General features: G+C 43.9%; 3 protein-coding genes across 6 annotated transcripts; 2 read left to right on the forward strand and 1 right to left on the reverse strand.

Annotated features, from left to right (window-relative positions):
* Positions 1–389: 389 nt before the first annotated feature.
* suox (sulfite oxidase) lies at positions 390–9,587 on the forward strand. Of its 2 annotated transcripts, none has more exons than XM_035632715.2 (5): positions 390–584; positions 3,656–3,726; positions 3,994–4,171; positions 5,375–5,635; positions 6,297–9,587. In XM_035632715.2, the coding sequence occupies exons 2-5, from the start codon at positions 3,668–3,670 to the stop codon at positions 7,518–7,520; spliced, it is 1,722 nt and encodes a 573-aa protein (XP_035488608.1). In that variant the 5' UTR covers positions 390–584; positions 3,656–3,667; the 3' UTR covers positions 7,521–9,587. The 2 variants fall into 2 exon arrangements, with proteins under 2 accessions (XP_035488608.1, XP_035488609.1); XM_035632716.2 differs by lacking the exon at positions 390–584 and adding an exon at positions 638–1,082.
* A 1,227-nt stretch (positions 9,588–10,814) lies between these two features.
* On the forward strand, positions 10,815–15,460 carry mmp19 (matrix metallopeptidase 19). Its single transcript, XM_035632720.2, has 9 exons — positions 10,815–11,391; positions 11,518–11,603; positions 11,698–11,828; positions 12,162–12,374; positions 12,466–12,711; positions 13,338–13,463; positions 13,772–13,936; positions 14,021–14,148; positions 14,251–15,460. The coding sequence occupies exons 1-9, from the start codon at positions 11,299–11,301 to the stop codon at positions 14,479–14,481; spliced, it is 1,419 nt and encodes a 472-aa protein (XP_035488613.1). The 5' UTR covers positions 10,815–11,298; the 3' UTR covers positions 14,482–15,460.
* Positions 15,461–15,667: 207 nt separating this feature from the next.
* LOC118310009 (transmembrane protein 198) lies at positions 15,668–27,264 on the reverse strand. 3 transcript variants are annotated; one of them, XM_035632725.2, is made up of 5 exons: positions 26,885–27,264; positions 17,974–18,220; positions 17,257–17,832; positions 16,744–16,817; positions 15,668–16,500 (listed from the first exon to the last, which is right to left on the reverse strand). In XM_035632725.2, exons 2-5 carry the CDS (start codon positions 18,125–18,127, stop codon positions 16,351–16,353), a joined length of 954 nt encoding a protein of 317 aa, XP_035488618.1. In that variant the 5' UTR covers positions 18,128–18,220; positions 26,885–27,264; the 3' UTR covers positions 15,668–16,350. The 3 variants fall into 3 exon arrangements, with proteins under 3 accessions (XP_035488618.1, XP_035488617.1, XP_035488619.1); XM_035632724.2 differs by having other exon boundaries at positions 16,669–16,817; positions 26,885–27,263; XM_035632726.2 differs by having other exon boundaries at positions 16,740–16,817; positions 26,885–27,262.
* Positions 27,265–27,725: the final 461 nt, after the last annotated feature.

Below are 27,725 nucleotides of genomic sequence, written 5' to 3' on the forward strand. Positions count from 1 at the left end.
TATATAATATTACCCCCCCACACACACACCAGTTGATCTACTGATTGATCCACACGCATCAATTAATTAATCATCATGGGTATTTTGCAGCAACGCATGTATTAATGTTGAAAAGTCATCACTAATAATTTACTAATAATGTATTAGTAATAAATGCCCTTTGCACCAGGTGACGTACGAAGCGGGCCAATAAATCAACGTTTTTTTTAACAATCTGACAGCCCCACATTTGATCTGATTGGCTGTTCGGCTTTATTACACGATGTAATCATAGCACAAATAAAGTCATTACATAAAGTTTGTATCATTGAAATGTCAAACACAAGTCATCTCAGAAAGGAGTACTGTTAATTTGTTAGATAAATTCCCAGTGGCCAGTGTTCTTCATTAGATAAACCGACTCAAACGGTTGCTTTGTAAATCCACACTCGCGTGTCCGGGGAGAGAGAGAAGCAGCAGGGGCCCTGAACGCCCCACGGCCGGTAACGTAACGTCCCGGTGCAGTGCTACATAGGCGGAGGAGTCGCTCGCGCGCGTGTAGAGGAGAGGAGAGGAGAGTGCGTCTGGATACAAGCGCGGCAGAAGTGAGTAAAGGGACTTCGGTGTGGGTTGTTTTTTTTGCTTTACGCGACGGAACAGGAAACAGGGTGTAAATGTTCCTCCTGTCTCTGAACATATCTGAGCGAGCGGGGTGACGCCGGGGCGGGCTCGGTGTCGGCGGTGAGCTGCTAGCTTAGTGTTAGCTTGGTTTAGCCTCGGGGAGGATGAGGAGGAGGAGGAGGAGGAGGATGATGATGATGATGGGGATGGTGAGGATGACGATGAGGAGGAGGATGATGATGACGACGATGAGGAGGAGGATGATGACGACGATGATGATGATGACGATGAGGAGGATGATGGCGATGTCGTGTCAGACCCGAGGCTGCTAACGGACTTCATCCGCACTCAAGTGATTTCACAACGAGGTCTCGTCCAACCACGGGGAGTCGGCGACTCACTTCTGCTCTGTCGTGACCCGCTGCTCTGCTGTGTGGTTGTCGTTTCCCTCGTTAACGTCTCACCTGGTTCCAACGTGTCAAGTACGAGAACGCGCCACATTTGCAAGATGCGGGTAGTTTGAAGGTTTTATCTGTAACACCACAGCTGTTGTTTCTCTTAATGAAGACATGTCAGCTGTTTGTGCCCACTACGAAAACCGATCCGACTGAAACATACATTTCTTTTATGACAGTAGTTTTTTGGCAAATGTCCGATTCAGGGCCTGTTCTGTCTCTTGGTTTTGTGTTTCCTGGGCTAAAAGTCTCTTTTGCGTCATGAAGTGCCATGACCTCTAAGAAGAGTCGGGGTCATATCAAGTGCAGTAAAGAGGGAAATAAACACTTGTCTACGGTGATTTCATAATCTTCACACTCTCCAGTGACAATCACTTTCACTTCCCTGTTGTTGCCCGTCTCAGACTTGATGCAAGTCTGTGACCCTCAGGGAGAAAAGAAAAACTAGTTTCCACACCCATCTCCACACATATAAATGAATGTTTTCCAATATCAAAACTGAACTCACAAAGGCAGAGGACGAATCGAGCACAGCTTGACAATAGAGCTGCAACAATGAGTCCATTAGAAATCGACTCCTAAATCAATCGCCAACTATTTTGATAAACAATGTCGTAGTTTTCATGGAAAAAGTAAGAATTCTCTGAATGCAGCTTCTTCAAAGTGAAAATGTTCTGGTTTCTTTGCTCTATGATGTTAAACTGAATATCTTGAGTTGGTGGACAAAACAAAACATCATCTTAGGGTTTGGGAAACACGATTAACATTTTTCCCCTCAGCTTGACAGGCCACAGCCTTTATCAGTGGGACACTGAACAGAAGACGTGACAGTGAGCGAGTTAGATTCAGGGGATTACACTCGTTTTCTCTGACTGTTCTCTCAGGGGGAAATTAAAGAGATTCCAGGTTTGGAAAGATCAGACTTCTGTTGGAGCTGTCGGTTAATTTGCCTGAAACTCTTTGGGGAGTAGAGTTTCCTTTGGCACTTATTGTGTGACATCATCATTGCATATTTGGACATGATTCCAGACACTTATTCACAGCGTAGTTGTAACTGGGGCTTGTGGCACACAACATGTTAAATGTCCTTGTCTGAGTTTAGCAGATAATAAGTTACAGTGATGCATAATGAATAATGTTGGATTACCATTTGCTATTTCATTGGCCATTTTGAATGTGTGTGGTGATGATAATAACAATACTAATACTAACAATAATTATTTTTTTATACTAAAGCATTCAAATATTACTTTTGATGTTGGTTACCGTGGCAATAGCCGAAGCTTCAAAGCTTTTGGGTAAAGCCATACCTGAGTCATTATTTCCTCGTTGTGGAAATGTCAGGGTTCTGTCAACAGAAGATGAAATCTTGTTCAATCACATTTCATTTTACAGTTTGTTTCTGAGCTGGATGCTGGCAGTCTGCCAGTGTTTACCACAATGGTGTTACACATCAGCATTTCTGCGGTGAGGGGAGAGGGAAGAGAAGCCCCCCTCTACGCGTTCTCTCTGCTCCCTCCCCCTCTGCTGGTTGGCTCCTTTTGCTTGTTGAAGTAACAGCTGGTTGGTCAGCTCAGTAGGAGTAGACGGGTTTAAAGGTTCGTGTTTTAACAAGATCACATGCTGTGAAAAAAACTATATTAGAATGTAGAAAGCCTAACATAGCCTACTCTGCTATGTTAGATCATCACTCACACTTCTTGTATTCAGAAGGTTTCTGCAAGCTGACGGACTGATTCACAATTCATTTGAAACTTAGGTTAAACTAAGCTTATTTTCCAAAGTACAGAAAGTTGCTGACAGGAACAGTCACACTTCACTAGCCATAAACATTAGCCACATTAGAAAACTTTTGTCTGTTCTTGACCCACGACCTCCTCAAAGGGTCAAAAGACAAATCTGGGGGCCACAAGATGATTGACAAGATAAGAAAACTAGATCAATTAAGATTTTCTGTACTTTCTCTTCTTGTGAATGATTGCGCATTAGTAATGCCTACAAGCTTATTTATCTTTAAGCCATTAAATATAACATTATTTACAAATTAGAAGAATTGTAACTTGTTCAATGTTCATAACCTTAATTTAGAGCGAGACTGATTTATGTGAGCCCTTCACAGACATATTGGTATCAGCGTTTGTGTTTGCTGCCAACATGAAAACTTGGAAGCAGAAAAGATGTGTATTTATGTTGACCTTTTACATAAAAAACATGGTGTTTATTTTCTTAATCCATGTTATATATATATTTTATTGTATTTGTGTTTTTTACTCATAGTTATTAATTATGAAGTTAATGGTTAAACTGTAAAATATCAGGCCTCAATTACATTTCTTGTCATAAGGGTTTGATAACGGCATATTAACGACGGTGACGTGCTGCTGGCTTATGAAATGTCCGCTTTTTAAAAAAAAAATTAAAATATTTATTTATTTATTTATATATACAGTATATATATAATTTTTTTTACTCCCTAATATCCGTGTCAGTATCGGCATCGGCCCCAAACATTCCATATGGGTCGGGCTCTACTTCATTAGTAAGGTTCTGTTTGTCATACCATTGTGAAATCAACTTTTCTTCCCTCAACTCTTCCCCAGAACATCAATGCAATGCTGCTTCTCAGAGGTTGCCACAGCCTTACTCGATTTGGCCCTCGCTCTATCCAAAGGTACAGCACTGTAACTAAATTGACATTGGTCACAGGTATACCTTACGTTTTACGTGTAAACATTTCCATGGCCCGTTTGAAAGCTTGTAAAAAATTTAAACTATAGCCTGACTACTGTATTTATCCCCTTTTGATGTTTTATCTGACATTTTGTGAACACACAAGATGTGAATTGCTATTCTTAGACACACGCTCTCTACCGAATGAGCTCTGCTTGTTCTGCATAAGATCAACATTCACAGTTTTTGTTTTTTTTCCATTTCATAGGCATCAGGTGGTACCTGCTGTTGCACCGTGTGCAGTTCGCCTCTGTAGCAGCAGCGGCGGCGGCGGTGACGACCAGAGATCGTACCAGCGCAGCCCCAGTCTCACCTGGACACATGGCCTCGCGGGACTGCTGGCCGGTACGGGGGCAGTGCTGGCTTATGGCCTCCACCAGCACAAGGTGAGAGGAGGATGAGATGTGTAAAGAGAGTCAATGTTTAAATTAGCTTTTTTTGGTGTGCCAAAACTAAACTTAACATGTTTTTAAACCATTGTTCAACAGAACAAGCCATATGAAAACACGACTTAGATTATGAGAATCTGAAAAGAAGAAGAATTTGCCTTGTTGCCTCTCACGCCTTCTTATAGTTAATGGCTATTTGATAGGTCATCGACCTATCATCGACCTGGCCTTTTCACTCTGTCAGCTCATTTGCCAGAAAGAAAAGAAAAAAAGAAATCCAACAATGGTTCATGATCTGCTTCCCAAACTGCTGACTACAAGTGCAGGAATGTTTTTATTGCATCATTGATAGATCATCAAGTCATTCGTCACATTAATCATCGATGACCAAACTAAAAGTTGGAGTCTGTTGTATCTCACAGTGATGGACAAAGTTACTCATTTATTTCTGAATCCGACATTCAAACATTATTTTCACCTACTCAAGCACTCGTAAATGACATTTACTGATCTATGGTGCTTACACATGCGAGAAAACATCATGTTTTACAAGCAGTACTGTAGTTCTCTGATATAAATCAGTGAATTATTAACACAGCGATCCTGCAAAATGTCAGTTTCAAGACTCTGTGTAATAATAGTCGTGGTATGAACTAAAAAGGAGCTTGTATAGCGGATACTTCCGCCAAGGCTAACACCACTATATATTTACCAAGATCCGCTCCAAAATGTAATGTGATGTTCTTCCCTGTGTCATCCATTACCACTCCACAATCTCATGGAAATTGGTTCAGTTGTTTTTGAGTGATCCTGCTGACAGACAGACAAACAAATGGTGGTAATCATTCATTTGCTTCAGAAGCTGTCACTCTCTGTTCTACTTTAATCCCCCCACAAGAAATGTGCAATTCAAAATATTCTTAAAAATCACCAACAGCTCAGTAAATGCGGCTGCTGCTGTATTTGTATCTGTTTGCACAATAAACAAAGGCCTCTAGGTTCACAGTAGGGACGGTGATACTGCACCGCGGTCTAATGATGCCAGAAAACTACGATTACAACTGGGACAGAAGAAGCCAAATGACCACATAGTCACATGTGCAACATATACTGTATGGATTTACAGTATGCAGCATATGGCTGTGGAGGTCATGAACGCTCTCCGAGTTTGTCACTTCTCTTGTATTTCCTCTCCTACAGGCTGAGCAGGTCGACACCATCGGAGCACAGAGCTCCTCTCTTCCCATCTTCAGCCAGGAAGAAGTCACAAAGCACCGCTCTCTGGAGGACGGTGTGTGGGTCACTTACAAAGGTGGCGTCTACGACATCACTGAGTTTGTGGCAATGCACCCTGGCGGGGATAAAATCCTGTTGGCAGCTGGTGGGGCCATCGAACCCTTTTGGGCATTGTATGCTGTACACAACCAGGAGCATGTGTTGGAAATGCTCTCAGGATATAAGGTGGGCACATTCTTGTTTTCTGTTAATGATTAACCAAAAGACTGTAAAACATATTCAAATAAAGTTGTAGCAAAACTAACTGAACTCTTAAAACCTGCTCATGTTTCTTAACCCGTTGGGGCCGTGGTTAGTGACGGAATGAGTGCATTGTTATCACTGTACTGTACTGTACGGACATAAAATCCAATGTTGTTTTCCTCCAAGTGCTTTAATTAAGTTATTTTAGTTTTCAGTACATGTTAATCCCAGTACAAAAACACAAAGTCACACATACATGTTCATTAACTGAAAAATATAGATTTATGTTGATCTATATGATGGAATTGCTTTCTAACTGTAAGTCTGTTGAATTTGATCCTGGGAAGATCATTTATTTGGTCCAACTTGCAGTTGATCACTGAAGACAAATATGCAAAAAGTTTCTCGCACACAAAGGAAAACCAGACAATACACCCTCAAGTGGCCAGTGAGGAAAATACTTGATTGATGTTTTTTTTATTATTATCATTAGCTTGAATTTAGTCTGGATGTTTTTTTTGTAAACACACACAGTCCGTCGTCTCATTGGCCTTTGATTTGTGTTTTTGGTTGTTTTCAGATGAAGAGAAAAGTTCACATTGATGTGCTCTAATGAAACTTTTGTGTCTTTGGTTGATACAAGGTCGGTGAGCTGAGTGCTGAAGACCGGAAGAAGCAGCAGGCGGTTAAATCATCCGACCCGTACTCCTCTGATCCAGAGCGTCACCCCGTCCTGCGCATCAACAGCCTCAAGCCCTTCAATGCTGAGCCGCCTCCTGAAATCCTCTCCGACAGCTACATCACCCCCCCGGCTTTCTTCTTCAAAAGAAATCACCTACCGGTTCCTCAGGTGGACCCGGCTTCTTACCAGCTCCACGTGGAGGGACTACCAGGAGGATCGCTGATGCTGTCTTTACAGGACCTGAAGACTCGCTTCCCCAAATACACGGTCACTGCCACACTGCAGTGCGCAGGTAACCGCCGCTCTGAGATGAATAAGGTCAAGCAGGTGAAAGGACTAAACTGGGGCATTGCTGCAATCAGTAATGCCACATGGAGCGGCGCTAAACTCAGGGATGTGCTGCTGGCGGCCGGCTACGGGCCCAATGTGGCTCAGTGGGCTCAACATGTTCAGTTTGAAGGCCTGGATGCGGATGTGACGGGTACTAGCTACGGTGCCTCCATCCCTCTAAACAAGGCGGTCAGCGAGGACGGTGACGTGCTGCTGGCTTATGAAATGAACGGCGAGGAGCTTCCCGCCGACCACGGCTTCCCTGTCCGCGTGGTGGTACCAGGCACGGTGGGTGCACGCAATGTGAAATGGCTGGGGAAGATCATAGTGAGCGCCGATGAGAGCGGCAGCCACTGGCAGCAGAACGACTACAAGGGTTTCTCCCCCGGGACGGACTGGGACACAGTGGACTTCAAGTCTGCCCCGGCCATTCAAGAGCTGCCCATTCAGTCTGCCATCACCACACCTGCAGACGGCGCCGTGGTGGATCGCTCTGAAGAGGAGGTGACTGTGAAGGGCTACGCCTGGAGCGGCGGGGGCCGAGAGGTGGTACGTGTCGATGTTTCTCTAGACGGAGGAAAGACGTGGCATGTGGCCCGACTGAGGACAAATGACAAGGGGCAAGCGGCTGAACCGTCACCTCCACCGGGACGAGCCTGGGCCTGGAAGCTGTGGGAGGTGACGGCTCCTCTTCCAACCGAGGCTCAGGAACTGGAGATAGTCTGCAAGGCAGTTGACAACAGTTACAACATGCAGCCAGACACAGTCGCTCCCACATGGAACCTGAGGGGCGTCCTGAGTAACGCCTGGCACAGAGTGAAGGTGACGATCAGAGAGGACGAGGAGGAGGAGTAGAATCCATGGTTTGCTCCACATTCTAGATGCAGACGTTCAGAAAGGGGACACTGTTGTACATCATTTGGACTTTTTTTTTAACTGAGACAAAGCACGCACAATATTTAATAAGTATCTTAACAAACACAGCAGAATGTTTTGACAGACAGTGTTAGAGTATTTATGCAGCCATTTCTCCTGTGAGACTATACACAATGTACATACTGTACATTAAACAAAGCTTAAGGTTATGAAGGATTCAACTGAACAATGTTTCATCAAGTGATAAGCCACTTGCACTGTAGTCATGAGAAAATATGTGAGGATCCATCATCCAGGAATCTGCAGCTATGGCTTCGCCGATCAATAACCTCTGCAACAGATAAATTAATGAAATCTATTTTTATGGGAGAAGTTTTAGTAGCTTGAAGAATATTTATCAGAAGTTACCAGAGTCCTCATGTCTACAGGATCCTGAAAGGGACAAAAGAGTTGACCAGAAAGTGATGAATAAGAGCAAGAGATACAGTATTTTTATGGAATTAGTGGAATAGTTTTGCAGTTTTTGACTTTCCATGGGTCCACTAACAAATGGAGTGAGAGTTTATTACTAAACGTATACATTTAAAACTATTTCAGCTTAATTTCAACTCAATACAGATTATAACGACATTTTGCTTTGACTCATATTTTAAGTACAAGAGTTTCCCCCTATTATAAATAACATTTTGATCATACTGACATCAAACTACTTATCTACCCTGTTTTGGCAACAGAAGCAGTCTGACTAATTATTTTTGATCTGCTTCACATATTCATAACAGTTTGTTCATCATCAGAAGAAAGAGCAAAAATACTACTTTTCTATTCTGGTAATGTGATCTAGATGAATTTCACTTTCAACTGTCGTCATAGCCAACAAGTCATATTTGTTCTCATCATATCAGGTACTTTATATGTCTGACAGTGTCTCTCTTTGACTCTGGGTGTCTTGTCTGTGCCAAGGGGCCTGTTGCTATGTCGACGGCTCAAAAATCTCAAATAATCTTTATGTGTTAAAACATATTGTCTTAATTATACAGAAATCAAGTTTAAAGTTGCAAAGGCTTTATCTGATGCGAATGTATCTCTAATCATTATTACACTATGGTACCAAAATCATGGGTCATATCCTGGATTTTGTTTTTTTTATTGAAAAGTTAAACCAACTTTCACACAAACTTTCCTCAATGTCGTCACAGAGGAAACAGGATATGAACTAACCTAGAGAAAAAATATTGCAGCTGGGAGGAAGCTAATGGGATGAAAAAAGGGTAGACAGTAATTATTTCATAAAATATACATATATATATATATATATATATATATATAAACTGCACATAAAACCAACAGTAAGTTGTAGGATTAGTTCAGTTGCACATTGACACCATTTAGAAGATAATTATCGTGAATTAAATCTATAGGCCATAATTTGTGTGATTTCTTAATGACCTGGAAGAAAGGACGTTGTCATGACGATGACGATGACCACTCTGGCCTTAGTTTGCATGCATGATAAATACAGTGGGACTCATTTGTTTGTACGTATCAAGGGGAGTGACCTGCTGGGAACGTTTTTTCGTCAGTCATGTTTGTTATAAAGTTTTCTTTCTGATCGTTCTTTGACTCATAAATGACTAAAACTTTGGTCGTCAGAAAACACATTTATGTTGCTCAGCAGTTGAACCAGGCTGTGAGAACTGTCGTGCTCTGTCGATGCTGAGTACAACCAGGCACTACTCACTAAGACTGAGGAGACATGGACAGAAAGAGGAGGAAAGAAACATCAGCAGCAAAATGACTAATATCTTAAGAAAATACTTCAGAAATCAGATTAGAAAATACTGGTCTGTCGTGTAAAACTGGATAATTTGTTTTCTCATGCTCGGATCAAACATATCAAATATAATGCTCCTGTGTTTGTTTGTTTTGGACACAGACAGTTGTCACTTTCATCAGACTATTTTCTGCTTATTCTAGTCTTTTTTCCCTTTCCTTTTTTTTCAAGGTGTCAGAAGCATCCTCATTAAAAACAACTCTCTTCTTGCATATTGTCCCTGCGTTAATTTCCTTTCTACTCGTCATTAGTAACAATGATTCTGTCTTAACATTGACAGGAAACAGTTAATGCCAGAAGATGAAAACGATATTTCTCTCTCCTGGAAAATCTGGATTTAACTTCTGCTGGTGGCACATGAAGACAAACTTCTAGTGTTAGTGTGTTGTCTCCGCTTGTAGACTGTGTAGTACCTCTGAGGCCAGATGATGCCAACCATGCACTGACATCTTGAGACCAGCTGTTTCACCAGCTCATGCTCCTGAAACACTTACGCCCACTTCATTCAGTCCAGCAGTCCTACACTCCTGCAATGATAAAGGTAAAAACACACTACATTAACCTTTCGTCCTCCATATTTGAGTGTCTATCATTTTCATAGACTTTATGTTGTATGAGACTATAGATAGAATCTACGCAACTGCAAACATCTAAATGAATCAGTCATATGATCTAAATCAAGCAGGACTTTAGTTTGGCTGATGAGGCCAAAACCAAAATGGTCCTCCAGGAACAGAAATACAGAAATTGTGACAGCTGATCAGTGATTAACTCGTTCAATCTACCTCCACAGCCGAACATCTGCTTCCAGTTCTTGAAAATTACACAAAATGCATCAGCAAAATAGCTTCCTTCCACTAAATTATTTAAAAATAAATGATGACTATAATACACACATTTCAAAGTGTGGTTCCATTAGTATGGTAGTTAATTCATCATTCTCACCAGAGCTTCCTCTTTATTTGGTCTAAAACCTGCTGCAGGCTGCACCAAACTATGAAAAATGATTACACATTGTAATTTAGTAGTTGTTAATCTCTCAGATGTTGATGGATGAAGGTTTAATAATAATTACAGTTTTCTTTATGAGATGATATCTTATGGTTGTGACATGTTTCATAGATGTTTTGTTATGGAAATCAAGTAATCAAATAACATTAATGGCTGATGACTGTTAAAACATGTCAGTAAATTTAGGTCTGATGTCACGAACTGTATTTAGTGTTTCGGTGGCAGCTCAGGTCGATGCCTTAAAATCCTTCTGATTTTTATTTGTGCTGGTTTTGTCTCAACAATCACAAAACAACATAAATTGTTGTTGTCGAAAACATGTAATAAACATACCAAACCCATTCGGCATTCGTCCCCGGTTACCCGTCTGCAGGGAAGGGTCTAATGACGGATTCATTTGTGTTGGAGATGTTTTAAACATAGACATTTGTCCCAGATGGGACTCGAGTGGGGACAACAGGAATGTGGAGTCGGAGGGTGAGGCACTTCCTGCGGTTCAGGTGATACACATGAGGACTCACACAAGGGCCACAATCCTGGAGGGAAAATGTGGGAATGTTGTAGAGTTGCTCTTGTTGCTCTCTTAACGTTTAACTGCCTACAGCCTGGTGACTCTAGGAACTGGTCAAGTGACTGCTGCTGGAGCTCCACGTCTGCCCTGAGCAGCTGTACAATTCAACAGCAGACGTGTTGGATGTGGGTCAACTGGCTGCTCTTGTAATCCTCATTCTTCAGAGGTGGATCATCGTAGCCACAGGGCTGACTCATGCGCCCGGGCAGAGTTTAAAAACTGCTGGAGCGCTCGCAGAACAAGTAGAGTCTGCAGTGGGACTCTGAGCTGAGCACTTCTCCAGCTTTGGAAACATCCGGCCCTTCATATCTAGGACAGAAACCGTGGATGAAACTTTGAGTATGGACTGTGCAGGGCTGCTGCTGCTCCTGGTGCTGAGCCTCAGTGGAGCATTGAGTGCTGTGGTGCAGTGGAAAGAGTTAGATGACGCAGAGGTAGGAAGATAGTTGTGATATGTTTGAACACTTGTATTCACAAGATGCTTTTGTTTTGCTTTTACATACTATACTATACACAGTATTCCTATGAGGGCTTTAATTTTTCTGCTTGTACATTTACAGGCCTACCTGAGGCAGTATGGTTACCTGAATGACGCCGGTAACCCACAGGAGCCTCGTTACCTGGAGGAGATCATTAATGCCCTCAGGTAACACAGACAACACACGAGGGGTTATACAAGGTTGCGAGTCAAAGCTATATGTGGGTGGAGGAGGCAGAGTTCTATCTCCTCTTGTCTCCAGGGTCTTCCAGAGGGTGAATGATCTGCCACCTACCGGAGAATTAGATGAGGCCACCCTGGGTGTGATGAGACAGCCCCGCTGTGGCCTGGAGGACCCCTTCAATAAGAAGTTTCACAAATACAGAGTGATGGGTGAGTCGCAAAGTCCGAGCATCGGTGGTTAGAACATTTATTTCTCTTTATTGACTTCAGAAATGTGTCTTTTAAGGAAAAATAGTTGTTGCCAACTACTGTTTGTGCCCATGGCCATTAAAAAAAACCTTGTTATAGATCTGTTAACTTCTTAGACCGTTCACATAAGGCTAGGGGTAGTATGAACAATGTCAGATCCTATTTGTACGTCAGGGTCATGATGAAAACACTTTAAAAAACAAGTCTCAAGAAAGTGAAAAAGCATTTGCCTCCTGGTGAGGTGGACAGTTTTGTTGTGCGTACTGTTGGCAAAAAAAGATTCTTCTCGTTCAGGTCTCTGGAGAAAGAAGAGTCTGACCTACCGCATCTACAACTACACACCTGACCTGAAGAAGGAAGAGGTCAGAGCGGCCATTCTCTCTGCCTTCAAGTACTGGAGCGACGTGACTCCTTTGACCTTCAGAGAGGTCGACTACGGCAGAGCGGACATAAAGATCTCCTTCCATAAGAACGATGGCTACTGCGCCGTCCCGTTTGATGGCCGCGGTGAGTGATCTCTACAAATATATGGTGTTTTTTTCACCCTTACTTGACCTCTGACACACTGACACAAGTGGTTTGTTTGTGCCACCTGCAGGTCACGTACTGGCCCACGCTGAGTCCCCAGAGTCTGGCATTGTTCACTTTGACGAGGATGAGTTCTGGACTGAGGGAACATATTTTGGCACTAATCTGCGTATTGTGGCAGCCCACGAAATCGGCCACGCCCTCGGCCTGGGTCACTCTCAATTCAGAAGTGCTCTGATGGCGCCGGTCTACTCGGGTTACCGTGCCAACTTCAGGCTGCACTCAGATGACGTGAGAGGCATCCAGGCGCTGTACGGTGAGTGTGTTTGAAGAAGGCCACATGGCAAGGTGTCGGTGTCAAGACTGAAGCAGGACTGTCGTTATGATTATCAATGGTATTTTCTCAGTATTAGTTAATTTGCACACATCAGCACGTGTGACTCCTCACACACTTTGTCCAGTGACAATTTAAAAAACTAAAACATTTCCTGCTCAGTGCATGATTTTATCAATTTAAAAAAATAATATTCAAGAGGTTGTCTTCAAGAATGGTCATGTTAAGTTTATGTCCACGCAAAAAAGTTTATTTATGTTTCATCCAAAAGGTCCAGTATCAGCCGAGCTACATTCATTAATAGATTAACATGTCTTTTTCTCACTATGCACAGTCAGTGGTCAATATATATGACTATTCTGCCTAATGGCATCTGATGCTGAGCTTATCCTTATATATGAAAGTTAAACAGTGATTAAATACCTTTTCTTCAAAAGAACGTTTTCATTTTAGAAGAGATATAAAAGCACAAACAGATGAAGACAGATTTAGATTCCCTGTTTAATCTCTCTCTGATCCACCAGGTACAAACATACAAAAGTCTTCAGTTGCCAAAAACATGGAAAGCGTGCATTTATCCTAAACCTTGTTTCTTCTCTGTTTTGTAGGAAAACGCATCACCAGCACTTTAGCCAGTCCAACAACCCCCGAGAGTCTGTTTCCCACAGAAGGCAGCCGAGACACTGACAACATGCCTGACCCCTGCACGGCCTCACTGGATGCCGTCATGTTAGGTAAGTTACAGAGGAGGAGGAGGAGGAGGAGGAGAGACTTTACTCTAGACCACAGCACGTAAACACACTGGAGTTATAGTGGGCAGACAAAATAAACATATATAATATGATAGTAACCACTGAAGCTCAAAGAGACTGACTCATTGGGAGGTGGCAGACCTGCAGGTGTATCAGCCTCAAACAAAGAGGGAAAGATGTTTCATTTGCAGCGGTCGACAATCTCATTTTTGAAATTGTCATTTGATGACTCCCAAGTCCATTTCGATGACTTGATGATGAATTCAAAGCTCATTGTAATTTCCCACCAGGTCCTTGGAGGAAAACCTTTGCGTTCAGCGGCGATTACGTGTGGACGGTCTCTGACCTCGGACACAACACACCGATAAGAATTGACCGGCTGTGGAGGGAACTCCCTGGAAACCTGAACGCTGCCGTGCACTCGCAGAGAACCAACAAGACGTACTTTTTCAAAGGTACAGTTGTTGCCCAACACTTACGACCAGCACGGCTTTCAGTTCTCCAGCTTGTGTAAACGATGGACTGTTTTCTGGTCACAGGGAATAAAGTGTGGAAGTATACCAGGTTCCTGCTGGACTACGGCTTCCCCAAACAGGTGACCCGGGTTCCTCCTAATATTGACGCGGCCTTATACCTGGAGAAGAACAAGAAGCTGGTCTTCATTAAGGTATCTTTGACCAAACTATGAGCAGCAGTTTCACTTGTAGCTGCATCGAAATCTTCATTTTTTTTTTCATAAATGTCTTCTCCTCGATGTCGGCCTGTTTAGGGCTCGGAGCACTGGCAGTGGGATGAACTGAAGTACAATGACCTGAGTCTGTACCCCAAACCGCTCTCCATGCTCTTCACCGGAGTGCCGTCCAGCGTGGACGCAGCCTTCACCTGGACCAATGGCAAGATCTTCTTCTTCAAGGGGGACGAGTACTGGCGAGTGAACGAGCAGCTGAGAGTGGAGAGAGGATACCCGCTGAGCAAGAGGGTGCGCTGGATGCGGTGCTAGGAATCGACCATGGGGGGGCAGCAGGCATCAAGAGGTCGACAGTGGGTGGGTGCTGCTTCTCCTCCAAGGACATTGATAACTCTGCAACCTCAACAGCAGTGATCAATTGTGAACATTCTATCTAACATGAGAAAAGGGGGAATGGGACCCCCTCCCCCCACTGGTTCTGTTTATAACGAAGCAAATCCTTCCAAAGCAGGCTGATTTTTAGATTCTTTTTTTTTAAGACTCAATTGTGTTTTTGTGACAGCGAGAATTATGTAAGCCCATCTGTGACCTCAGGGAGAAATCAAGGGAGGCCTTCTGTTTCTCTCTCCAACATATGTGTTGGATTATGTGTCTTAATAGTTTCAGTGAGATGTAATATGATGATGGGAGTGTTCGCTTTTCAGTTCAGACTTCGGTCCAAACCAACAGCTTCCCATGTGTGTTCAGCGCTCGCTCCTCTTCGTAACACCTCCACTATCATCGCATGAGTCACACTGGTCTACGAGAAGCCCTGTGGGTCTGTGTGCGGATTTTTGTAAAGATTTTGTAACATTAAACAAGACATAATGTAAAACAGCAAAACTGTCCCTCTGGAAGAACCAGAAAAGTGGCTCAACTTTCCCACTGAAAAGGATAGAAAAATATTTAATGTTCACACTGATGAAAGGCCCGTCTGTCCTCTATTGTGTTTGTCAAAAAAAACAAAAAACTGTAGAAGCACCATGGCAACCCGACCAATTGCAGAGTAGGAAATCCTCATGACCTCTTTATTGCCCATGACAAGTGGAGCTGGTAACGCTGCCAGTGTTGCTAAGAGCCCGAGGAGACAAACAGTGCCACTGGTCTGACGGGAGCAGTGAGTGAAAACTGTTCTTGTATCAAACACATTTATTTATCTTTGAAATTTCTATCAACAGGTATGTACAGATCCAGGTAACATGTGCATTGTCCCCTGCAAAAATTAAACAAACAAACAAACAAACAAAAAAAAGATTGATAATTATTTAAAAATCTACAAATGAACAACAAACATGCTTTGTTTTTTTTAAGTCTTTTTCCCCCCAAAACTACCAGATACTTTTCCATTACATAAAATAAATTATTAAACATTTACTCCAAAAGCAACAGTCTAACTTCCTCACCTACTGTATCCTGACTGCAGCTACGTTGCAAAAACAAACAAAAAAGGTCACAGAATTATTAGAGTGCTGCTATAAAACCTCCTGCTAAAAGCTCAGGCAAAGAGCTTTTACATACCAACAGTTTATTTCATTTGCATCATTTAGTTTTTGCTTCACTTTGTCACAATCATGGCAACATATCATCTACATGTACTCTCTCACCACGCTTCATCTAAAAAAAACTACACAAATCCATGAATCCTATGACCACACAGTTAAACAGAAAGGCAGGTGATAACACAACACTTCATTGCAAGTCGCTAACTCTTCAAGTACAGTACATGATGTAACGTCAAACAAACTGCTTCGTCATGTTCACTTCCAAAACAGATCGACATCTGCTTTCGAGGCTCATACTTGCTGTTATGTATTTAACACACGGTGAAATGAAATGGCGGACCTAACTTTACTGTGTTAGCTTTAAAATGTTTCTCTGAGAAACACACTGTTCGTAGTGGTTGTAGCATTCACCAAGCAGGAGCTTGACACTTCTGGCTTCTCGACAAAAAGCAGCATTCGTTTTCACCGACACACACTGATGGGAGAAAATCCATCCTCGCTCCAAATCAGTTTAAGGGCAATAATAAAATAAAAAAAACCCTTAGCTGAGTGGATCAGTTCATAGGCTCTGTTCTACATTAGGGAGACACTGTTGAAGAACCAGAGAGCATTACGAAGTCCCTTCTTATCACTGGGTTGCTCAGACCCGGACCACTGGCGTTGTGGCCGTGAGGGGCACAGTGGAGCCGGTGTCGTACTCCAAGTCGATCATGGTGTGGTTGGCAGTGCCCAGGCTGCTAAGGGAAGTGCCTGTGCCCATCTGTCTGTCCCGCAGACTTTGCAGGTAGCTCTAAGAGAAGACACAGACACAATGAGAGATAAGTGAGGTGCACAAAGATACTCTCAACTTGGAAAGAAACCTAGAAACATGCCTGTCTTTTTTCAGTACTTTTGTCTTACTGGTAAGCAATAACAATAATCAGCAACTACAGCACACGCCATTTTGGGTGACACTGACCGGTGCCAGTAGATCCCCAGCGTAACGTTTCACTGGGGTGGGTTTACGACGGTAAGTGCCTTCCTGCCCACCTGCCTGCTGACGCTTCTTGGCGTCCTTCTCCCGAATCCGCATCAGCTGGACTCTCTTCTGCCGCCGACTGATAACAACTAAGAGGAGAGGGAAAGATACAAGGGCATGAAATTAAGCGTATTTGTATAAACATTTGGGTCTATTCTGCCAAATGTAAATATCTGGACCAAAGTGAAATATTAGTAAGTAAAAATCCTTCAGTTTAAACGTTTTTGCAGGTGAACACAAACCCTCTGCTCCTATTTATAATAAATGAGATGGTTGTTGTCAGTTTAACTGTTACAGTTTTTGCAGAATATCATCACTGAGAAAATGTAAGGAATTTTTTAAAGAGTGAACAAAGCTCTTTTTCTTGGTACAAATATGTTTTTATGTGATTGAACGGAAGTCACCTTTAATGTTACTTTCGGTAGGAGTAAGTGGCTCTTGACCACATTTCTGCGTGTATTTTGATAAACATGGTCAGTGACCCATCGCCGCGACAGAACTCAAAGCGCCATGATAATTCATCCTCACCCTCGGTGTGTGAGAAACTGTCGTCCGTCAGTTTCCACTGGACCAGCGCTCCTATGAGGCTGAGGGCGGGCCAGATGCCCAGAATGACCCAGCTGTACCAGCAGAGAGGTGGCCCCGGCGTGAGGCGCAAGCACTCGTACACGTGCGTGGCGAGTGCCAGCATCTCCACAAAGTAATCAGCACACACTGTCATGATAGCGGCTCCGAACACAGCCGTGGAGAGCATGGTGAAGAACTTCTGCCACTGCAGCGTGAGCACAGCAAACAGCATGCCCGTTCCCAGGAGGGCGCCCAGCGGCACCCAGACTGTGGTCGGCGTGTAGAACTGGTGAGTGACCAGCAGAGCGGCAAGGGCCAGGAGGAGTCCCAGCAGCAGGCCGGTCATGAAGAGGCCGACACTTCGCACCAGCATAGTCACCAGACCGCACAGCAGACCTATACCCAGGCCGATCCCCGCACTGGCCTCGACGCTCAGCTGGGTGTCCAGCACGTGCTCCTTGTGGCACAGCAAGAAAATGATGACGGAGCCGAACATCAGGCCTGACAGAAACATGACAGCCTTGAAACAGCGGTAACCTGGAAGAGGAGACACAGGAGAGAGATCCATCATATAGCCATAATGTAAATCTATTGGCATGTATGTGTTGACTGTGTTATGTCATCCCGTGTTCCATGTTCGCTCGATGTCAAGGTCTGGGACAGGGCAGGCATCCTCACCAAAGAAGCAGTAGATGATGCCAAACAGGCAACACATGGAGCAGATGACGGCAGGGATGACATCATACTTCCTCTCTATCTCCAGGCTACAGGAGTCGACCTCGGTCGCGCCCGCCCCAGCCCTGTCAGGGCTCAGCCCAGTGGGATCTGCCATTCTGGCTGAATGTGGGAAGGCTGAGGAGAGGTTTGGGACAAGGGTAGAACTTCCGGTGGCGTTATCTGAAGTCCATCTGAGCAGGTTAGGCAACTGTAAGGGAAGGAAGAAAGTGTTGATTAATTTAGGAAAGGTAAGTAAGTGTGGCTGGATCTTAAAATACAATCGGTTTATCCTGAACAACACAGAAATGTAGTTCAGCGTTACAGATTGGGTGTGACTGCGACCTCTTCCTTACTGTGATGTATGTGCAGCTGTCCACACACACACACACACACAACGCTATGCGACTCAGTACGACCCAGCATGCCTGGGCATGCACACAGGCGGCTCATTCACTCACTATAATCCGTGTGCCAGGGCCCCGATCTGGCTCTGTTCCTCCTCAGACGTCCAGGGTCGTGACCCCTGACAGTCGTCTGACAAGAGCAATTTGGATCCATGGAATCAGTTCTTTCAAGTAACTAATCAGAAATAATCTAGTTTTAACTGTTGTAGAAGAATTACATGGGAAGGGAGAGTCGTTGAGCTATGTTCTCTGTAAGTAATTCAGCATTTGATTTGATTTTTTTATAACAGTGATGTTGCTCCTACTTGTCCACTTTGCTTAGCGCTTATTGTACAGACACAAACATACTGTAAGCTTAATTGATGGTAATCACTAGTGGACAAAATATATCCAAAACTACTGCCCTTTTAAAACCATCTAGTACTAAAATGACATGATATTTCAGCTGGCAGGCCTGTAGAGAGCCACAGAGGGCTGCACTGGGGCTCAGGGCTCATGGGTGGACTGCTCTTTGTGAGGCTGCTGGCAGGCCTCGTGCATGAGCTCACCACAGTTGAGATCCGATTACAGCTAACTCACGTTTTCTCCTCAAGACAAACAGTTGGGAAACACGCGGTCTTGCCAGATCTTTCTTTTCCCCTTTCTGTCTATCTTCTACCTCTCCTCCTCCGTCACCTGAACCTTTCCCAACATCAAATCCATTTTCTGTCCAGCACTGAAATGTGACACTTTCTTCCAGTCTCTTTTGAGGCACGAGGCTGTGTAGTTTGTGTCCTGCGTAAGAATGACTGTACTTGGAAAAAATGAAAGCCCATTGGAAAGTTTTCATAACTTCTTCAGCAACTCAAGGTTCTTTTAGAACCTATCTCTCTCTTTTTTTGCTTTCTATTACTGACAACTGCAGTGTCTCATTTCCTTTCTGAAAGAGAATGAAAATATAGCTTAAGATAATATGTACTACAGCTAAATTACTTTGGTTCTGTGATGAGTGTGAATGTGTAGATTTGATACTCGCCCTATTCTGTACAACAATTAGGAGTGAGGATATGTATATATATATTTATAGGTTTCTTGTGTACAGCTGAAGTGCGTGCTTTCACGTTATTCATAAAAAATAAACTACTCTAAAATTCACAGCCGTGACAAGAATTTGTCATCGCTTTGCAACAAACTAAGCTTTGATTGTGAAACTATTTGCAAATAAATTGAACCTGAGGAACACGAAGCGATACATGCTCAGTTGACTAAAGAAGGATATAGCGTCAGCTTTTCTAACAAAATGAGCAACTGCTCTGTATACTGTCTAGAATACACACCTCAAATCAACTCCTGCCAATTTAGGCAGAAAACCAAAACTCTACAACAGGTTAATATATAACTAAACACGGAAGTCGGGGCCCCACGGTGGCTCACTGGTTAACGCTGTCACCTTAAACCAAGAAGAGTTTGACGGCTGATCCGGACTTTCCTGTGTGGAGTTATCGTATTCTGTTCACATCTGTAAGGAACACCTCTACGTCGTAGGAAGTTCAGGTTAAACTTCCAGTGTCAGTGTGTTGGTCTGAGAACATGAACAGGATATGAGGATTAGAAAGAGGACAGACGGTGACAGGAACTTCACTGTTACGAGCTTTTGTTTCCCTCTGGTTTGGGCGTCTCTATGATCTCCCTCTCCATGTTGGTGAATCACTCTCTGCTTCGAGAAGACCACAACTTTGAATGAATGTTTTGTGGTCATCCTACCGTGAGAATAAGTCATGAATGCTAACAAGCAATAAAAAAAAGGCCTTTCTACTACATATCATTTGGTTACTGTTAGATGTTAGATTTCAATTTTTCATCAACCCGCGTGAACTAGTTAATAATTAATTTTGAACTTAACAGTAATTGCATGTAAACCCATGGACCCTCCCAAGCTTCTGCACATTGTCCTCATGTTACCACCGTTTTGAGTCACAATGGTGTCCAATGACTGGCCGGCTTGGAAGTCTGTGCTGCTGCGGGAGAATGGAGCCATTATGGGGCACAACAAAGACTCTGGGCCCATGCTGTGACCTCTAGTGGCACTGAGAGGAAACTGGGCCGACAAAACCAAGGGGACCACATCAAGATGACTGAGAGCACCAAGGAAACTGCTCGAGCTCAACTGTTTGCTTTGAGCTGGGTTCCACGTATTTGCCTTCAGGGGGCCGGTGAGTGATGGAGGGAGGGTGGTCCTGACCAGAAACAGAACTATCTATCCTAATGACTGAACTCTCCCTCGCGAGGCCCAAAATCCTCTCAGAGTTTCTACAAGCTGAGGTCGCCTGGCAACAAACTCAATACGAGTCAAGACTACAAGAGTCTAAACAGCCATCAGGGTGAAACTCAGCCATCAACATTCTAAGTTCACAGTGACAATGCTGTATGCTGATCTTTCACAAATAACAATTACAATGTTCCCCATCTAGTTTAGCAGCGTACCATGCTCACATAAGCCAACAAAAACAATACACAAAAACAGCTAAAGCTAATGGAAATAGGTTTTCAGGTTTTTGGTCATTAATCAAAGAACTGATTCAGAATCCAGATTTTGGACCTGATGAAATGTGTTTGATGAAAAGTGAGAGGATCAAGAAATTATTTGAATTCTTATCAGGCGAGGCAAATATCTGGAAAAAAGTTCATGGTTAACCATAAAGAAGTTGTCAAAATGTCAAGAACAAAACTGGCCATACAAGAGGAAAAATTCAGAGAATCACCAACGTCTGTAGGATTCATCCTCCGGGGAACATGAAGGTCAATTTCATCAAAATCCATATTTCAGCCTTGGCCAAAGTGAGGAACTGACTGATTCTGTGACTGTTCTTTTCCCAGCACAAACTAGTTTGACCATTAGAGGCCTGAAAGTGTCAAACACACAGATATAAGACAACACATAAAACACAACACGTTACCAGTCTGAACAGGCATTTATTAAGGAACTGAGAGTTGATACACGATGGGGACCAGCTGCAGATGAGCTGTTGAAATGTTGTGCTGCCCTCGAAACACGAACTTGCCCAAGAGCGCGCTCCCCCTGAACAAACACTGCGGGGCTGGGCAGCACAGATTTGAGTGCTCAGCTGCTGAGGAACAGGCAGGGTCGGCCACAAGTTCCCCACATAGTTAATTTGGGTGTGTTTAATCAAGGGGAGGGTGTGTGTGATCACAGCCAAGGATTCTGCAAGTGCTCTTCCGACTTGACGGTCAGGACCAGCTGAGAAACTGAAAATCTGTCCGTCTGACAGCTTCCCTTGGGCGACTCCACCAAGAATGCGAGATGCACCCGGGTCTGCGCGGCCATAAATCATGCCGCCTCCATCTGAGCACTCCAAAGAGCCGAAAGACTGATCCAGTCAGGACAGCTTCCTGTCCCTGCAAAGCAGGAAGCGCGGGACCAGATGAGGAAGTGGAACATCGGGTTTCGAGCAGGAACTGACCTTTGTGTTTCTGACACGGGCCCAAAGAGTTGGATCGTCAGACCTGAAGCTACTTTTCAACTATCAACACACATTTCATCTGAACAAATACAACAAGGGAAAAGATGAGGCAGCTACCTGGGCCTTTGCACGGCAGAGGAAGCAGAAACCACCAGAGAGAAGCACGTTGTCCATGAGTTAACAACAGTAAAGGCAAACCTTGCCAAATGAAGGCAATAAGCTTGTAATCCGTCTGGCTCGCGGGCTAATCTACTTGAAACACTTGCCATTGTTTCACCAAGTGCCTCTGTTTGCGTGTTTGAGATGATTTCAGCGGGTGTTAGTGCAGGGCAGCTACTGCTGTGACGTACCAACTTGCATAACAAACAAAGCGCCACATGATTGTGATTCTACACTTTTTCCCCAAGTTTACCTGCTGAAGTTTTGTGACTATTGTTCACATACACTCGGTTTGTGATCCATGCAGCAGGCCCTGAATGCCACATGTCCCATGTGTCTCCTGTCACAGTCACCAAACGTACCACAACAGTCACATTCCTGTTGTTTCAGTTTGTAGCAGCTGAGGCTCCAAACCCTTTTCACACTTTTTATTGTTTAATCCAGATTTACCACACTTCCTCCTTGCTGAAACTGAACACACACACAGATGAATAAATGCATACAGCAATAAAACTAACCTTGATTAAAAGCATTGAAGTGAATACCTGTTTCCTCGCTAGAGCAACCTTATCAGAGTGTGTGTCTAAGTCAGCTGTTTTTCTCTCTCGTGCTGTGCAAACAATACAAAGATGCCCGCACTGTGTAGCCCACGGGATACATTTGCATGCACACTACATACACAGACATGAGTCTTTGAATGTGGCTCGAGTGACTGGATCCCAATGTCCCCGGATAACATTGTGGGTGCGTTCACATCTTTAAACTTCTTATTGCAAAACAAATGAGCCATTTTAGGGACAAGTATTAACTGCAACGTCATCAGCAGGACGTTTTTCCCCTGCATGGCCCTGAAAGTCAAATCTCTTCTGTCAGTTGTCTTGCCAGCACATCACTGGGGTCTCTTCCTGGTTATCAGCTGTTTAACCCAGAGCGATAACTACACTTCTGAATCAGACACCTACGTACAGGATCTGATACAACTCTCTGACAAGATAAGACACAAACATGTTCACTTTGTGAAGTGAATCTTACTCAAAACAAAGAGTCTGAAGGAAACATTTTTTTCCCTCTCTAGTCCATAATTCACATATTTGTGACCACACATTCTCCAAAATTGCAGATTTTATGCAAAACGATTTCCGATATTTGCCTACTAAAGCTGACCCACTTCATTTAGCCAACTTCATTTTGCACACAGCACAGTTGGGCTTTCCCAGAGTTTGGTCGTTTTTATTGTGAAATAGAAATATTATAATTTTGCAATACTTGGTTGCGCTCGAAGTAGATGATGCAGCTGTTATACGTATTCTAGCTGCCAAATAATTTGCCCCGAGGCTCTAGACCCCATTAATAGTCGCTGATTTGTGGCAATAGTTTATTAGTACTATGTGACTTCTTTTCACTCATAATCTCTCAATCTCATGCCTGCCTGACTTTAGTCTAAACAATAGAGGCCTTTCAACTAAAGACTGCAGAGAGCTACTTATAGAGACATGAAAAAAGATCAGAAACACAATGAGAGGCCTTCAGAAGAGAGTCACATGTCAATGGTGCATGTGCGCACGCCGTATATCACAGCTGCACACGGGCATTAACATGGCAATAACCACACAAAGTACTAATGTCCATCCACCAAATGAGCCCTGCAGTGTGCTGCAGTGAGTCGGAGCTGTGAGCCAGCAGCAGAGGAGGCAGCACAGTCTGTGTAGTAAGGAGGGGCAGTTCCACAACACTCCATTAGGGTTTGTGGTGGAGAGCAGCATTTAGTAGGCGGTGTGGTGGAGTCTGATGTCCATATGTTAGTGAGTGCATGACAGTACAGCACTGTGTAAGGGATAATTTATGCCGCTGATGAACAGCATGTTGGTCGAGAGAAGCTAAATGTATCCATCCATCGTGCAGAAGTGTCCTTGAGCGAGACACCAACGCCCTTTTAATGTCCGGGCACGTTCTGACCTCCCTGGTACGTCGAGCCGCTACTATTCCAGTAGGGTATATCATAATACAATAATAGTATTTATTAAAACTTTATTTAGCTCTTAAACTTGTGATTTGATTTCGACACAGGGAGATTACAAGTGACAAAGAAACACAGTTGCTCAGGCCGACTACCATGGTAAAATCAAATAAACCACTGATTGAATTGTGATCTTCTGTAGGTGGTTTTGCAATAGCCGCACGAGGGGCGTAAGGATAAAGGCTCCATGCAGTGCCAATGTCTACAGCACTTCCACTGCAGCTCTGTCATTTAGAGCAACCCTCTCCGTCGGATTCCAGTCTGCAATAATTGTACCTCCTACAGCGATCTCATGATCCTAAAATATCACGCATGTCCTTCCTTTTCCAAGCCAAGCCAACACTCCTCTCATGTCACAACTATAACCCGTGTTTAAGGTCCTATAAGTAGCCTATGGATGGATGTTGCAAAATGACTGGTATCGGTTTTGTGTGGTTTCCGTGACAATGGGGCTCTTCTTGCACCCAGGAGTCTCCAGATCCTTCCACGGCAGAGTCACACACAAACTCTTGTTGTTCTTCACATCACAGTGTGAGGCTATTTCTGTGACAATCATTGAAGAAGAAGCCTAAAAGTTGGGTTGGTTACTTGTCACTGTACTGTATGAGAGCACGATGTAGGCTAATGTGTTCAATTATCTCACCTTTTACCTCATTAAAGCTCTATTCAGCAAAGTAATGTGACACTCAAACTCAACAAAAAAGCTATGTGGGTCACCTTCAGGATACTTTCATACGGGAACTGAGAAGAAGAAAATGAGAGGTGAAGACATTTTCTTCCGCACTACAACAAAGACAACAATACCTGGAACTATTGACATGCTACTGTTTTGCCTTAATTTATGAAGGCAAAACAGTAGCATGGAAAAGGAGAAAGCCGGAGGTACAAAGCATTGCATTCTCCGTATTAGATTAACCGCCGCAATGAGTCTACTGCTCATTCTACAATACAGCTCTTTATTAACGCCGCCCCTACTCATAATGACAAGCCCATCACTCATCGGCATAAAGATTTGTGGACGGACACAGGGGCCCGAGCACATGGCCAACAGAGCTGGAGTGATAACGCAACAATCCTGAAGACTTCTGAGATAAAGTCTTCTACAAAAAAAATCAATACTCAATAGCGTCGTTGTGATACTGAATTTGCATCTGTGATGGCTTCACTGTCAGGTTGAATAATGTCATTTGACAACAACTTACGGCAGAGAAGATGCTGACCTTTACATGTACATGATCCTGCCATTGTTCCCAAAGGAATGCTCATGAATATATACACCATATGACTGAATGAAAGACTAAACTGCATTTTACTGTAGGGGGCTTAGGGTTTTAAATCAGCTGTGGCCGAAGAGAAATTAAAGAATTGTGTATTTGTTTTTACTTCGACGCCTCCTTCTCTGGGAAGTTTGGATTCGTGGATACGGAGAAGGTCGTCCAGCGGGCCAACACCTTAATTGAAAGAATAAACCGTAGCCTTTGGCTCTGTTGTCTTTAAGGGGGGGTAAAAGACTGCCTGTGTTTTTAGAAGAAAGCAGATGCAAACACAGCAATTACCCAAACTTCAAATTAAAGCTTGTCCTCATAAAAACGGGAATTCCAGCTTGGCCTCGCGGGTCAGCTGTCGACCATCGTCTGTCCCCAGCAGCGCTCGCCTGAAAGCTGCTAAAGGTATTTTCAATGAAGTTTAGTGTACGTTTTACATTGATGTCATATTGTGTGTTTAATTGCTGGGAGTGAAGAGAAGTCAGCGCGGTGGCGGCGTATTCTCCAACAACAACACCAAAAAACACAATAAAAAAGGAGACTCTTGTGTCGGTGCTAATTAAAAGGTACCGTGAAAAACAACATGTGCAGTGTAACTCTCGTCAGCCCTCGCTCTCCATGCCTTCTTTCCTGCCTCCCCTTTTTTTTTTCTTCCCAAGGCCGGGAAGGGTTTCCTTTTCTGCCTTTTCAAAGGGACAAAACCATCTGGTGCAGGCTGACAGAGTAGGTCAAGTAGACTTCGGGTTGGGGGGGGGGTTGAACTGAGGCGCTGTATAACTACAGACCGCTCTCCCCTGTAGGCCTGTCACCACACGAGAGGCGCTCCCACCTCGGATCGCACAGCAGAACCACAGGGCCGCAACATGGGCCATAAAGGGACGCTAACTGTTGTCCTCACAACACGAAGGACAGCTTGTGTATGGTTTGAGAGGATGCATGAAAATAAAAGAATGAAAAGAAACACAAGCTCTGTTTCAGATTCAAACAACCTGCGGAGTAAGACACACAAATAACTAGATAATAACTACACTTGAAGGATAATCCATATTCTTTTTTTTGATTGTCTGAAAACCATATTCCATCAGTACAACTGCTGAACAACCCATTTCAAACCTGGAGTTGGTGAGAGCAGCGCTGGAGGACTTTGGTCTCCGTGGCCGGTTCAGTGAACACCAATAGAGACCTTATTATCCTGGATCATTAACGTCCGTGTCCTCACAGGCTGATGGATAAGTTGCATTATTTCCCCTCAAGTGTAAAATGCTTAAAAGGAGGAGGAGGAGGAGGGGGGGCATCGAGGCAGAGCTACGTGTTATTACAAACAGTTCCATCTGTGGAGTTTGGCTCTGATCGGTCTTCATCATCATCTGGACTGGAATCACTCAGATATGATCATGAGGTTAATGTGGATCTGGAGATATTGTTTCCATGGAGTTCACTGGATCTACACGTCCAGGGACCCGTGACTGAATGATAGGTTTTTATAAAGAACACACACACACACACACACACACACACACACACACACACTCTCGTCTACAAGTAGAAGTGATGGTATAAACTCACCGATGAGTTGGGCCACCTTCCCCTCCACCGTCCACACAGGAGCAGGAGGGAGAACCGGTTTTTCTCCCAACTTCTTCTTCTTCGCTCGCCCTTTTTCTTTCTAACTCATTAAAGCGACGACAACAGCGGCATCGTGGAGTTCCTCTCTCCCTGCCGCATGCAGATCCCCTGCGAAAGGCGGAACTCGCTCCGGGCGCAGACCTGTGTGTGTGTGTGTGTGTGTGTGTGTGTGAGGTTGGCCCGGTCCCAGTCAGACGACTCTCTAGCTGCTGGGGAGTTCCTCTGGTCTGTGACTCCACACAGTATCTGGAAAGTCTGACCGATCCTCCCTCGGTCCCTCACACACACACACACACACACACACACACACACACCTCCTCCTCCTCCTCCTCCTCTCCGCGGCAGCAGGGACGGTTGCATTTAAAAAAACACAAAGGAGGAAAGAAGTTTCCCCTCCCTCCCCCGGGCCAGTCCCCTCGTGTCTCCATCCAGCGTCGTCCGTTGGTCCGTTGGAAGGGCCGGGGGGGGGGGGCCGGTGGGGCCCCCCGGCTCTGATGAGCTGCTTAAATGAAACCTGTGCTTCTCTGATGAATAAAGTCATAATATTATTCGAATAAAGTCATGATATTACACAAATAAAGTCAGAATATTATACAAATTAAGTCAGCATATTACTAGAAAAAAAAGTCCTATTGTTTCACAAAAAAGCGGTAATATCATGAGAATAGAGTCATATGAAAAGAATGAAATTGTCATTTTACGAGAAAGAGTCGTTGACACTTTAGAGGGGGGATGTACAAAATACTTTTCATCACCACATCATCACAAGTTTGAGGACTTT

The sequence above is a fragment of the Scophthalmus maximus genome, chromosome 6 (genome assembly GCF_022379125.1).
Source record: "Scophthalmus maximus strain ysfricsl-2021 chromosome 6, ASM2237912v1, whole genome shotgun sequence".
Classification (NCBI taxonomy): domain Eukaryota; kingdom Metazoa; phylum Chordata; class Actinopteri; order Pleuronectiformes; family Scophthalmidae; genus Scophthalmus; species Scophthalmus maximus.

Bases quoted from the DNA above. Each gene is read 5' to 3' on its own strand.
- LOC118310009 (XM_035632724.2), bottom strand. From the start codon at position 18,127: ATGGCAGATCCCACTGGGCTGAGCCCTGACAGGGCTGGGGCGGGCGCG. The intron at 17,833-17,973 runs GTGAGGATGCCT...CTCCTCTTCCAG, and splicing joins CATCATCTACTGCTTCTTTG to GTTACCGCTGTTTCAAGGCT. The intron at 16,818-17,256 runs GTGAGGATGAAT...CTCTCCTCTTAG, and splicing joins CAGTTTCTCACACACCGAGG to TTGTTATCAGTCGGCGGCAG.
- mmp19 (XM_035632720.2), top strand. From the start codon at position 11,299: ATGGACTGTGCAGGGCTGCTGCTGCTCCTGGTGCTGAGCCTCAGTGGA. The intron at 11,829-12,161 runs GTGAGTCGCAAA...CTTCTCGTTCAG, and splicing joins TCACAAATACAGAGTGATGG to GTCTCTGGAGAAAGAAGAGT. The intron at 12,375-12,465 runs GTGAGTGATCTC...TGCCACCTGCAG, and splicing joins CGTCCCGTTTGATGGCCGCG to GTCACGTACTGGCCCACGCT.
- suox (XM_035632715.2), top strand. From the start codon at position 3,668: ATGCTGCTTCTCAGAGGTTGCCACAGCCTTACTCGATTTGGCCCTCGC. The intron at 3,727-3,993 runs GTACAGCACTGT...TCCATTTCATAG, and splicing joins GGCCCTCGCTCTATCCAAAG to GCATCAGGTGGTACCTGCTG. The intron at 5,636-6,296 runs GTGGGCACATTC...GGTTGATACAAG, and splicing joins AAATGCTCTCAGGATATAAG to GTCGGTGAGCTGAGTGCTGA.